We start from the raw sequence: 12,738 nt of genomic DNA, 5'->3' as shown, positions 1-12,738 counted from the left end.
AATCTATTTGCCTTAATAAGCTATATTAATAAAAGCTGCTTCATCTCATTATTTTTATTAACTTTGATAAGGTAAACAGATACCTCAGAAAAAAAACCTTTAAAAAGCAAACAACGACAAAATCCAAAGATCATACCATACATGCTCTCCTCGATTTGCAAGTACAGGACATATTACTGCTAACTAACACACTTTTATAAGCCACTGAGGAAACACACCAATTCTTTCTTTTAGACAGCAATAAGTGGCCTCGCATTAAGCAAGGCTTCAAAAAATTGGTTTATCACTCAGACTTGTTCCTCTCCACGGAAATCTTTAGTAAAAGGCGAAAGATTTATACGTTTTGAAGAGAAACCAGAGTATACTTGATGTTGCCCATAATTCGTTTTCCAGTAACGACAACTCCTACTTCGCTGATGGTGACTATTTGCGAAGTTACTACCTCATGAAATTTATTCAAGGAATTCTAAAAATAGTGTTTTCACACTTAGAAAGTTCAACTAAGTAAAAATTTTTTTAATTAAACTCGAAAACTATTAAACTATTTGCAGTGCATTGTGGGTATGCAAATGAGCCTGAGTGATCGCCGAAAATACCTTAGTACCAACTTTAAGGGCCAAAGCCATGGCTTGGCTGCCTATGATCTAAACTCCGGCTTGGTCTAGTAGAGACATTCTGAGTTTATCTGTTTGCACACTGGGACTTTGATATCTCTTTTTTTCTTTTTTGGTATCTTTTAAATAAAATAATTTTCTGATAGTTGAGGTGGGGGCGGGCTTTGAGGAATAGATAGCAAAGTAATTGTTCGTATGAAGTCCAGAATAGTGGTTACTTACAGTAGGGAGTGAGGAGTGTGACTGGGGAGGGGACCACAGAGAGTTTCAAAGGTGTTGGCACTATCTTCTTAAACTGGGAGGGGGGCAGCAAGGTACCATTTTAAAAAGTTTTCTTTATTTTGATGTGGATCATTTTTAAAGTCTTTGTTGAATTTGTTACAATAATGCTTCTGTTTTATATTTTTTGGTTTTTTGACCTCAAGGCATGTGAGATTTTAGTTCCTTGATCAAGAATCAAATGTGCACCCCCCCTGCATTGGAATGCCAAGTCTTAATCACTGGACCACCAGGGAAGTCCCCATTTTATTACCTTTTCCATTATATTTAGAGATCATATGTAGATATCATGTACCATATTCATGAGCATTGTGAATCTTCCCCATCATTGATGTCTATTTTAATGTATTTTCATTTAGCTTTTTTAATTAAATATTTTATCTTAAAAAAACAAAAAATGCCTCTTTTTGGCTGCGTTATTGCTTTTGCGCAGGCTTTCTCTAGTTGTGGCAAGCAGGGGCTACTCTTCCTTGTGGTGCTGGCCTTCCCATTGCAGTGGATTTTCTCGTTTCGGAGCACAGCCTGTAGGTGCTTGGGTCTCATTAGTTGCGGCACATGCTCAATAGTTGCAGATCACAGGCTCTGGAGCTTACGCTTAGTTGCTCCAAGGCATGTGGAATTTTCCTGGACCAGGGACTGAACCCATGCCCCAAGCACTGGCAGGCAGATTTTTATCGCTAAGGCATCAGGGAAGTCCCTCATAGTTTTATACATTTATAACAAAGATTTTTTTGGTTAGATTTACTTTACCCTTAATACCTTGTAGTTTTGGGGGCTAATATAGATTTTTAAAATACTGAGCCAGTGTGCCTAGAGCTCCTGATCTGCAACAAGAGAAGCCAATGCAATGAGCAGCCCACTGCAAGGAAGACCCAGGGCAGCCAAAAATAAATAAATAAATAAAATATATATTATAAAGGGTTTCCCAGGTGGCGCCCGTGGTAAAGAACCCACCTGCCAATACAAGAGATATAAGAGATGCCAGCTTGATCCCAGGGTCCACAAGATCCGCTGGAGGAGGGCATAGCAACCCGCTCCAGTATTCTTGCCTGGAGAATCCCAAGGACAGAAGAGCTTGATGGGCTACAGTCCATAGGGTTGGTTGCAAAGAGTTGGACATGACTGAAGTGACTTAGCATGCACATATATAAAGAGAAAAATGATCTTGCATCTTCATTTTGTACTGGACCTCAAAAGTTATTTGGTAGAATTGTTTTGATTAAGCTAATAGCATTGTACTCCTAGTATACTGCATTTTTTTTCTTCTTGCAGTGTAGGTGGATATTGAGTTAATCATAAGTTTTCCCCTTTTAATATATAAATATAGAAAATTATACTCATAGATTTTGTAGCATAAATTAACTCTGCATGTATAACATAAACTCAATTTAGCAACAATGGATTTTTAAGTAGACTTAATTTTGTAAGAAAAGTTTCAAACATTTTAAAATTCTAAAGAAAAATTGTGAAGATAATGCAGAGTTTCCGTATACCCCACACCCAGTCATCCCAATCACTAATGTTATCAATATGGTACATTTATTATAATTAATGAATCAGTAATCCATAGTTTATTCAGATTTCCTTGGTTTTTATCTAATGTCATTTTTGTGTTCAAGGATCCTACCAGGGATACTACATTTTACTTAGTAGTTATGTCTCCTTGGGGTCCTCTGGCCTCTGAGTTTCTTAGGCTTTCCTTGTCCTGATGCCTTTGAGTTCTGAGGTATACTGGTATCTCATAGACTCCCCTTCTCCGGGTGTTTTGCTTGTGTGTGTGGTTGTGCTGGGTCTTTGTTGTGGTTGTGAGGCTGTTCCTTGCAGTGCCGGGCGCTTCTCTAGTTGAAGCGCATGGTCTTAGTTGCCCCACAGCAGTTTTAGTTTCCTGACCAGGGATCAAACCGATGTCCTCTGCATCGGAGTGTGGACCCTTAACCACTGGACCACCGACGAAGGACCCCCTCCCCCACTGGGATTTGTCTGCTGTTTTCTCACGGTTGGTGGTGGTGGCGGTTTAGTTGCTAAGTCACGTTCGACTCTTGCAATTCCACGGACTATAGGCCACCTGGCTCCTCTGTCCACGGGATTTCCCAGGCAAGGATACCGGACTGGGTTGCCATTTCCTTCGCCAGGGGATCTTCCTGACCCCGGGACTGAACTTGCGTCTCCTGCATTGCAGGTGGATTCTTTACTGACTGAGCTGCCAGGGAAACCCTTTCTCATGATCAGACTAGGGTAATGTGTTTTTGAGAGGAAGTCTACATAGGTGTATAGACATTTTCATCATTTCATTTCAAAGGTATATACATCAACATAATTTATCACTGTTGATATGATGACATTAATCAGCTCTAGAGAGGGGATGGGGATGGGGGTTGAATCAATCACCAGTGGTCAATGATTGGATCAACCATGCCTAAGTAATGAGGCCTCCATAAAAGTCCAAAAAGGACAGGGTTCAGAGAGCTCTGGGGTTGCTGAACATGTAGTGATGCTGGGGGAATGGTAAGCCCCCCGAAAGAGCATGGAGAAAGCCCCTTCCCACATATTTGCCCTGTCATTGCTTTCATTGGACTCCTCCTGTGATTCTATATTTTTATACTCTAGGAAGTTAACTTTTTCTGAATTCTGTGAACCACAGCAGCAAATTAATCAAATCCAAGGAGGGGGACATGTAAGCCTCCCATTTACAGCTAGTTGGTCAGAAGTACAGGTGACAACCTGGCCTTGAGATTGCGACAGAAAATTATGAGACATGCAAAGACATAAGAAAGTGTGACTCATACACTGGGGAAAAAAACAGTCAACAAAAACTGCCTGTGAAAGCAACCAGATGTTGGGTTTAACAGGCAAACTTCAAAGTAACCTTTATAAATATGTTCAAGGAAATAAAGGAAGTGATTGAAAAAATAAAGGTAGGAATAAGGATAATGTTACATCAAATAGAGACTACTTATTGATAGAAATGAAAGAGAAATTATTCAAAAAGAAACAAATGGAAATGCTGGAGTTGAAAAGTATGATAATTGAAATGAAAATTTCACTAGAGGGCTCAGTGGTAGATGTAAACTGACAGAAGAAAGAACCAGCAAATTTGAAGATAGACTGAGAGAGATTACATAATCCAAAAACAGAGAGGAAAACACTGAGGAAAAATGACCGGAGCCTCAGGGAAATGTGGGACACCATCAAACACATCAACATATGTGTAATGGGAGTACCAGAAGAAGAGATAAGAGGAAGGAAGAGAAAAAATATGTGACGAAGTAACAGCTAAAAACGTCCCAGATTATAAAAATAACCATTTACACGTCCAGGAATCTAAATAGGATTCCAAATAAAATACATTCAATGAGTTCCACAGACGCAGCACAGTACTGAATAAAAATACCCAAAGCCAAGACAAGCAGGGAATCTTGAAAGCAGCAAGAGAATAATGCCTCATCACTTACTCATAATAGCCAAAAGGTAGAGGCAATCCAAATGACCACTCAGTAATGAATGGATAAACAAAAGGTGGTACATGCAGATGATGGAATAATATTCAGCCCTAAAAAGGAATGAAGTATTGATGCATGCTACAACATGGACTTTGAAAACATCATACTCTAAGTGAAAGAACAAGTCACAAAACACCACATAGTATATGACTCCATTATGTGAAATATCCAGAATGGGCAAACCTAAAGAGATAGATTAATGGTTGCTTAGGGCTGAGGTACTTGAGAGCATAGGGTGATGATAGCCTAAGTATACAGGATTTCTTTTTGATGTGGTGATAATGTTTTTAAATTCACGACAGTGATGGTTGCACATATCTGCAAATGGACTAAAAACTCATGTTTTATACTTGAAATGTGAATTGTATGGGCTGTGGATTATATTTCAATAAAGCTGCTTTAAAAAAATAAAAGGAACCACAGTGATATGGAATTAGACCAGCCAGCTTGCTTTAAGAGCTCCCAGACTCAACGGTGGCATCCTCAGAGACGTTTCCACAACCCCTGGAACACGGGTATGAACAGTGCGACTCTCATTTCATGTGTGAGATAGCATACTCAGCGAAAAGCAAATTTCAGGTATTCAGCCACCAACCAACCCTTGAGGCCAGTAAGGTGGCCTTGTCTAACGGTCCACAGTGGAGAGGAGCAATATAATCCCCAGACCCCCTGCCTCCCTGCCATAGGCTCTGCCCTTCTGGGTCTGACCTTTGGCAGCCATGTTAGAGTTCCTGAGTCCCGTGAGGCTCCCAGGATTTTCAGGGCACTAAGGGTCTTTTTGGAATGAAAACACAATCACAGAAAACCAATCAAACTGATCCCATGGCCCACAGCCTTATCTAACTCAATGAAATTATGAGCTGTGCCGTGTAGGGCCATCGAAGATGGACGGGTCATGGTGGAGAGTTCTGACAAAACATGGTCCACTGGAGAGGGGATCGGCAAAGCACATCAGTATTCTTGCCTTGAGAACCTCATGAACAGTATGAAAAGGCAAAAAGATAGGACACTGAAGGATGAACTCCCCAGGTCAGTAAGTGCCCAATGTGCTACTACAGTGGAGAACAGTGGAGAAATAACTCCAGAAAGAGTGAAGAGATGGAGCCAAAGCAAAAACAACACCGAGCTGTGGACGTGACTGGTGATGGAAGCAAGGTCCAAAAGAACAATATTGCATAGGAACCTGGAATGTTAGGTCCATGAATCAAGGCAATCTGGAAGTGGTCAACCAGGAGATGGCAAGAGTGAACATCGACATTTTAGGCATCAGTGAACTAAAATGGACTGGAATGGGCAAATTTAACTCAGATGACTATTATATCTACTACCATGGGCAAGAACCCCTTAGGAAAAATGGAGTAGCCATCATAGTCAACTAAAGAGTCTGAAATGCAGTACTTGGGTGCAATCTCAAAAATGACAGAATGATCTGTGTTCATTTCCAAGGCAAACCATTCAATATCACAGTAATCCAAGTCTATGCTCAAACCAGTAATGCTGAAGAAGCTGAAGTTGAATGATTCAATGAAGAAATGCAGTACTTGGGTACAATCTCAAAAATGACAGAATGATCTGTGTTTGTTTCCAAGGCAAACCATTCAATATCACGGTAATCCAAGTCTATGCCCCGACCAGTAATGCTGAAGAAGCTGAAATTGAATGTATCTATTAAGACCTATAGGACCTTCTAGAACTAACACCCCAAAAAGATGTCCTTTTCATTATAGGGGACTGAGTGCAAAAGTAGGAATTCAAGAAACACCTGGAGAAACAGGTAAATTTGGCCTTGGAGTGCAGAATGAAGCAGAGCAAAGGCTAACAGTTTTGCCAAGAGAACACACTGGTCATAGCAAACATCCTTTCCCAACAACACAAGAGAAGACTCTACACATGGACATCACCAGATGCTCAATATCGAAATCAGGTTGATTACATTCTTCGCAGTCAAAGGTGGAAAAGCTTTATACAGTCAGCAAAAACAAGACCAAGAGTGGACTGTGCCTCAGATAATAAACTCCTTATTGCAAAATTCAAATTTAAATTGAAGAAAGTAGGGAAAACCATTAGACCATTCAGGTATGTCCTAAATCAAATCCCTTATGATTATACAGTGAAAGTGACAAATAGATTCAGGGATTAGATCTGATAGACAGAGTCTCTGCCTGGAGAGCTATGGATGGAGGTTTGTGACATTGTACAGGAGGCAGTGATCAAGACCATCCCCAAGAAAAAGAAATGCAAAAAGGCAAAATGGTTGTCTGAGGAGGCCTTACAAATAGCTGAGAAAAGAAGAAAAGCTAAAGGCAAAGGAGAAAAGGAAAGATATACCCATTTGAATGCAGAGTTCCAAAGAATAACCAGGAGAGAAAAGAAAGCCTTCCTCAGTGATCAGTGCAAAGAAATAGAGGAAAACAATAGAATGGGAAAGACTAGAGATGTCTTCAAGGAAATTAGAGATACCAAGGGAACATTTCATGCAAAGATGGACACAATAAAGGACAGAAATGGTATGGACCTAACAGCAGCAGAAGATATTAAGAAGAGGTGGCAAGAATACTCAGAAGAATGTACAAAAAAGATCTTCATGACCCAGATAACCACGAAGGTGTGATCACTCACCTAGAACCAGACATCCTGGAACGTGAAGTTAAGTGGGCCTTAGGAAGCATCGCTACGCACAGTTAGGAAAGGAGATGGAATTCCAGTTGAGCTATTTCAAATCCCAAAAGATGATGCTGTGAAAGTGCTGCACTCAATATGCCAGCAAATTTGGAAAACTCAGCAGTGGCCACAGGACTGGAAAAGGTCAGTTTTCATTCTAATTCCAAAGAAAGGCAATGCCAAAGAATGCTCAAACTACCGCACAATTGCACTCATCTCACACACTAGCAAAGTAATGCTCAAAATTCTCCAAGTCAGGCTCTAATAGTATGTGAAGTGTGAACTTGCAGATGTTCAAGCTGGATTTAGAAAAGGCAGAGGAACCAGAGATCAAATTGACAACATCCATTAGATCATTGAAAAAGCAAGAGAGTGCCAGAAAAATATCTACTTTGACTGTGTGGATCACAACACACAGTGGAAAATTCTTCAAGAGATGGGAATATCAGACCACCTTACCTGCTTCCTGAGAAAGCTGTATGCAGGTCAAGAAGCAACAGTTAGAACTGGACATGGAACAATAGACTGGTCCCAAATGGGGAAAGGAGTCCATCAAGGCTGTATATTGTCACCCTGCTTACTTAACTTACATGCAGAGTACATCATGTGAAATGCCAGGCTGGATGAAGCACAAGCTGGAATCAAGTTTGTCAGGAGAAATATCAGTAACCTCAAATAGGAAGATGACTCCACCCTTATGGCAGAAAGTGAATAATAACTATAGAGCCTCTTGATGAAAGTAAAAGAGGAGAGTGAAAAAGTTGGCTTAAAACTAACACTCAGAAAACTAAGATCATGACATCCAGTCCCATCACTTCATGGCAAATAGATGGGGAAACAATGGAAACTGTGACAGACTTTATTTTGGGGGGCTCCAAAATCACTGCAGATGGTGACTGCAGTCATGAAATTAAAAGATGCTTGCTTCTTGGAAGAAAAACTGTGACCAACCTAGATAGCATATTAAAAAGCAGAGATATTACTTTGCCAACAAAGATCCATCTAGTCAAAGCTATGGTTTTTCCAGTAGTCATGTATGGATGTGACAGTTGGACTATAAAGAAAGCTGAGTGCCAAAGAATTGATGCTTTTAAACTTTGGTGTTGGAGAAGACTCTTGAGAGTCCCTTGGACAGCAAAGAGATCCAACCAGTCAATCCCAAAGGAAATCAGTCCTGAATATTCACTGGACGGACTGATGCTGAAGCTGTAACTCCAATACTTTGGCCACCTGATGGCGAAGAACTGACTCATTTGAAAATACTGTGATGCTGGAGGAGAAGGGGATGACAGAGGATGAGATGGTTGGAATGCATCACCAACTGGATGCACATGAGTTTGAGCAAGCTCTAGGAGTTGGTGATGGACAGGGAAGCCTGGTGTGCTGCGATTCATGGGGTCGCAAAGAGTCGGACACGACTGAGTGACTGAATTGATTGACTGAAGGGCTTTTTCTTCGACTATAAGGCTCTCAGACACTTTTTGATGCTTCTGGAGCAGTACAGGTCTCACAGCACCCAGAGGTTTGATGTGGTTGGCTGCGGACTCGTGGGAGCAGCCAGCACTGATGGGAAGTGAGCGTGAGCCTGGGAAGCCGTGTGATGGCTGGTGGTCTAGTCTTGCTCTTCCTCCCAGAGGCATACATTAATGAGAGCAAGGACCACTCCTCTGGGCTCAGAGTGCTCCTCAGCCTGGCTGGAGAAGGTTCGGGAAGTTCCTCCCTTGGAGGATGCTTGAGTGTGGAGGTGTGGGCAGCGTGCTGCGAGGCTTCTTGGTGTAGGACTTAGCCATCACCTGTGCTTAGATTTCCATGTGACCACGAGGCCAAAATGTGGGGGTTATCTTAATGGGGTTGTGAGTTTGCGGAGGGTATGGGGGTCTGTCCCTTCCCTCCTGCAGACTGGGTCAATCTCCCCTCTGCCCTCGCCTATTACTGGTCTCCAGGGGCTCCCTTTCTTTGGAGGCTCTCAAAGATCTAGTCTGAGAAGCCAGAGATTTTCGCAGTGCAGCGAATTCTGAAAGGCAGAGGAAAAGTCTTTTGGTTTTTAGAATTACGGATTCACGCATCTGGCTGTGGAACCTCGGGCAATCATGTCAGCCCTCTGAGACCCAGTTGCCCTGGGTGTTAAATGACTCTCTGCACCAGTCCATTTTGGAGGGATATGATTCCAGAGGGAGGCAGGAGGTAGTAGCAATTCTCCAGGCGAGACCAGCAGGCTGAGCCCCCGGTGGGTCAAAAGTGCGCCTGGGTCAGCTTCTACTCCGGGCTTCAGCGAGGATGGCCCGCAGCAGCGCGGGCGACCCCGCCGGGGCCGCACACAGGTTAGCCCGGGAGCACGCGGGCAGAGGCGCGCGGACGCTCCCGGCACCTGGGAGTGGGCGGGGGCGGAGGCGGAGGCGGAGGCGGAGGCGGACGCGGGAAGGGGCGGGCCCTCGCTGGGCGGGGCAGAGCGCTAGGCGGCGCCCGGGGCTCGGCGGGGACGCCGGCGGCTGCGGCGGGGAGGGCAGGTAAGGCCCTTGCGTTCGGCGGGGCGCTGGAGTCGCTCGGGCGGGCGCCGTGCGGCCAGCGGACGCTTACAGCTGGCGGAACGCAGGCAACGCCGAGGGCAGCCGGGCGGGCGCCGGTCGAAGGCGGGACAGGAAGGCCCGGGCCGCGCCGCAGCTTCTCCCGGCGCAGGGAGCGGGCTCGGGCCGCGGTCGCCCCTGGAGGTGCCCCCCACCCCAGGCCGCTTCAGAGGACGCGTGTCGGGCCGCTGTCGTCTCACCCATGTCATAGCCCCTCCCCCAGCCCGGGCTCCCCGGCCTCCGGCCCCATTATCCCGCGGCCCCGGCCAGTCACTCTCCTCACCCCTCCGTCTCCCTGGACGGCGAGTGGCTCGGCGCCCCCGCAGAAGACACTCCTCAGCGCGTTCTCACCCTGTCATCTTCTCTCTCCGCCTAGCTCGACCCCGGCCCCCTGCAGCCCATTGTCCGCGGGCCCAGCCCCGCGCTGACCGCCTGCTTGGCCCTGCCTACCCCCTCCCCGCACCTCGGCGCGTCTCCCCCGGCAACGCGCGGCGCCCCGGGATGCAGCCCGCAGGCCGGGCGGCCGTCAGGGAGGCGGCAGGCCGTGACGTGCTGGCCGCCGACCTGCGCTGCAGCTTCTTCGCCTCGGCCCTGCGGAGCTACAAGCGCGACTCCGTCCTGCGGCCCTTCCCCGCGTCCTATGCCCGCCACGACTGCAAGGACTTCGAGGCCCTGGTGAGTGTCCCCCCACCGCCACCGCGTCCGGGCCGCGTTGTGTGTGGAACCCGTGGTCGTGAAGGTGCCAGCCCCGCACTTCACACCCCCAGCCTGGTCTTGGGGAAGGTTTGTTTCCAGGAGCTCAGAACACTCCCGACACTGTAGATATTGACACTCCCAAGTGACTGCCCGAGATGAAGTGAGGAATTCAGCAGTTGCTTTGGCCTCCGCAGCGTTTCCTAGCGAATCAGCTGATTCTGCTAAATAGGAAGTTATCTATCCCTTTGCAAATAGTGAGACATCATAAATCATCAAAGCCACGCGGACCTCATCTTCAGATGAAGTAATATGTGACCAGTGCTTTTATAAATTGTAACATGTCCACATGTGACCTGTTATTTCTCTGATGACTCAGTAGGAACTTAATTTCTTGCAGGGTTCACCTCAGGGTCAGCCTTCCACATACTAGTTATCTTTGTAATCCAAATGTTTGGAATTACCTAGAAAAATCGAACTTGCCGAATTTGCTTCTGTGAGAAATACAAAATCAAAAGTCTATAGGCTTTAAAGACATTCAATTTGTACTCAGAGATTTTTCTCTCAGAAAAAACTCCAGGCCTGCCTCGGTTTTATTGGTGAGTTCTGCCAATCACTGAGGCACTAAGTAATTGCAGTCTTGCACAAATTCTTCCAGAGTAGAAAAATAGGGTAGTGTAATCTTGATACTGAATCTAATAAGAATGATACAAGAAAATTATAGGTCAGTGTCACTGATGAGTATAAATATAGAGATCATCTATTAGGATCCTAAAATTAGCAACATATAAAAAGAATAATTACTTACTGACAGGTTGGGTTTATACCAGAAATGTGAAATTAGTTCAACGTTAGGAAATCTCTTCATATTACGAACCATTTTAACAGAATGTTGGTCATGATTAGAATCAACAAGACGTTTAAAATTATCTCTGATGAGGTAGTCAGTATTGGGTGACCCTTTTTGCTTTCACCCCCAGATGGTCAAGGGACAACGACCCAGCTTCCTGGCCCCTGCCTGGTCCATTGCAGCTTAGGCTAGGGATGTGTTGAGGGGGCTTCAGGTCTTGGCCACAGTGCATAGGGGTTTCAGGGTACAGGGAATGGGAGGTTGGAGAAAGAGGCAAGCAGACTGACTTCCGCCACGATTTGTTCTGCAAATTCAAATATTTAATTGTGTGCATTTGTGCTATCAGAGTGTTGGGGAATGAACCTTTCTTCAGTTCTGTCAGTGGATATATACTGACTTCCTGCTGTGGGCTAGGCGCTCAGGATACAAAATTAAAAGAATGAAGGAGAGGTTAACAGTCTGATCAGCTCTCCTATGGGGTAAGCCCTATATACAACATGGAAGCCCAGAGCAGGACTCTCTGCCTTGGCAGTAGGCTGAAATCAGAGAGCACTTACCAGGGGCAGTTACAACACCATGCTGAGTCCCCAGGGATATGGAGGATTTGGAGTTGCTGAGAGGACGAAAGGGGTATTCCAGGAGGAGTAGCAGGCTGGGCAGAATACCAGGATCTCACCAAGAAGGACAAGTCTGTGCTTCCGTGTGACTTTTGTGGGGAACAGGAAAAGATGAGGCCAACCAGAGCAAGCAGGGCTGGGCATGATCTGCCTAGATGTGTAGATTTTATCCTTGGTCTGGGCCGGCAGTAGTGACATCCAGGATGTATAAGATCCTTGTGGTGGCAGGGTGACAGAGGGATCTGTTCAGGAGTAGAGAGAGAAAAAACTGGGGGTCAGAGGGACCAAACTCACCAGAGGTGATGCCCCACAATACGCTTTCTTAATTTTTCCCAAGAAACATCCAAATGGACTAGAATGCTCAGCATGTTCTCTTTCTGCGAGAACAGAATCAGGTTACTTTGATGGATATGGGATAAATGCAAAGGGATCTTTGGAGTTGTTCACGCATTGATTTGTTCATGCTTTTTAAAAAATTCATTTTAATTATACAAGTAATGTTTGATTATATTCTTGTTATAAAAAAATCCAAGTGATAAAGTGTAAGTGCCCCTGACGGAGCTCACCCTGTCCCACGTCCCTCTCCATAGCGATTAGTGCACTCAGGAGGCATACGCTTCCTCCCGTACCGGTAATCCCTTAGGAGAGTATTGACAACTTGGGTAGCCGCAAATAGCCACCGCCTCTGTAGGAATAGACTGTCCTGCACATGGGGCTCACTTGGGGGCCATTTTTAGACAGTGCACTCTCTCAGGGGCCACTGAAAAAACCCAGATTCTTACCATCCCAACCTGTTACCATTCCTTATTGGGCCCCAGAGTTAGGGATACTTGCCCGGGGCATGCAGATTCTTGGTTTTCTTTTTTTTTTTTTTTTTAATTTTTTAAATTTTTATTAGTTGGAGGCTAATTACTTTACATCATTACAGTAGTTTTTGTTATACATTGATATGAATTAGCC

General features: G+C 44.9%; 1 protein-coding gene and 1 non-coding gene across 12 annotated transcripts in view; one reads left to right on the top strand and one right to left on the bottom strand.

Annotated features, from left to right (window-relative positions):
* Nucleotides 1–246: 246 nt before the first annotated feature.
* Nucleotides 247–363, bottom strand: LOC139035817 (U5 spliceosomal RNA). Its single transcript, XR_011488521.1, has one exon. It is a non-coding gene; the product is annotated as a U5 spliceosomal RNA (small nuclear RNA).
* Nucleotides 364–9,491: 9,128 nt separating this feature from the next.
* PARP16 (poly(ADP-ribose) polymerase family member 16) overlaps nt 9,492–12,738 on the top strand; it is a 38,909-nt gene continuing 35,662 nt past the window's right edge. For all 11 annotated transcript variants that reach the window (XR_011488137.1, XR_002313870.2, XR_002313869.2 and 8 more), the window contains exons 1-2: nt 9,492–9,561; nt 9,995–10,293. Coding sequence is in view for 6 of the 11 variants with exons in the window: in XM_070468636.1 (XP_070324737.1) it covers nt 10,120–10,293 (174 nt within the window). In the remaining 5 variants the exon portion in view is untranslated. The remainder of the gene's footprint in view (nt 9,562–9,994; nt 10,294–12,738) is intronic.

Source organism: Odocoileus virginianus, chromosome 6 (genome assembly GCF_023699985.2).
Source record: "Odocoileus virginianus isolate 20LAN1187 ecotype Illinois chromosome 6, Ovbor_1.2, whole genome shotgun sequence".
In the NCBI taxonomy this organism is placed as follows: Eukaryota; Metazoa; Chordata; class Mammalia; order Artiodactyla; family Cervidae; genus Odocoileus; species Odocoileus virginianus.
Note: the sequence above shows the minus strand (reverse complement) of the source record. Positions and strands in the feature narration are given on the sequence as shown.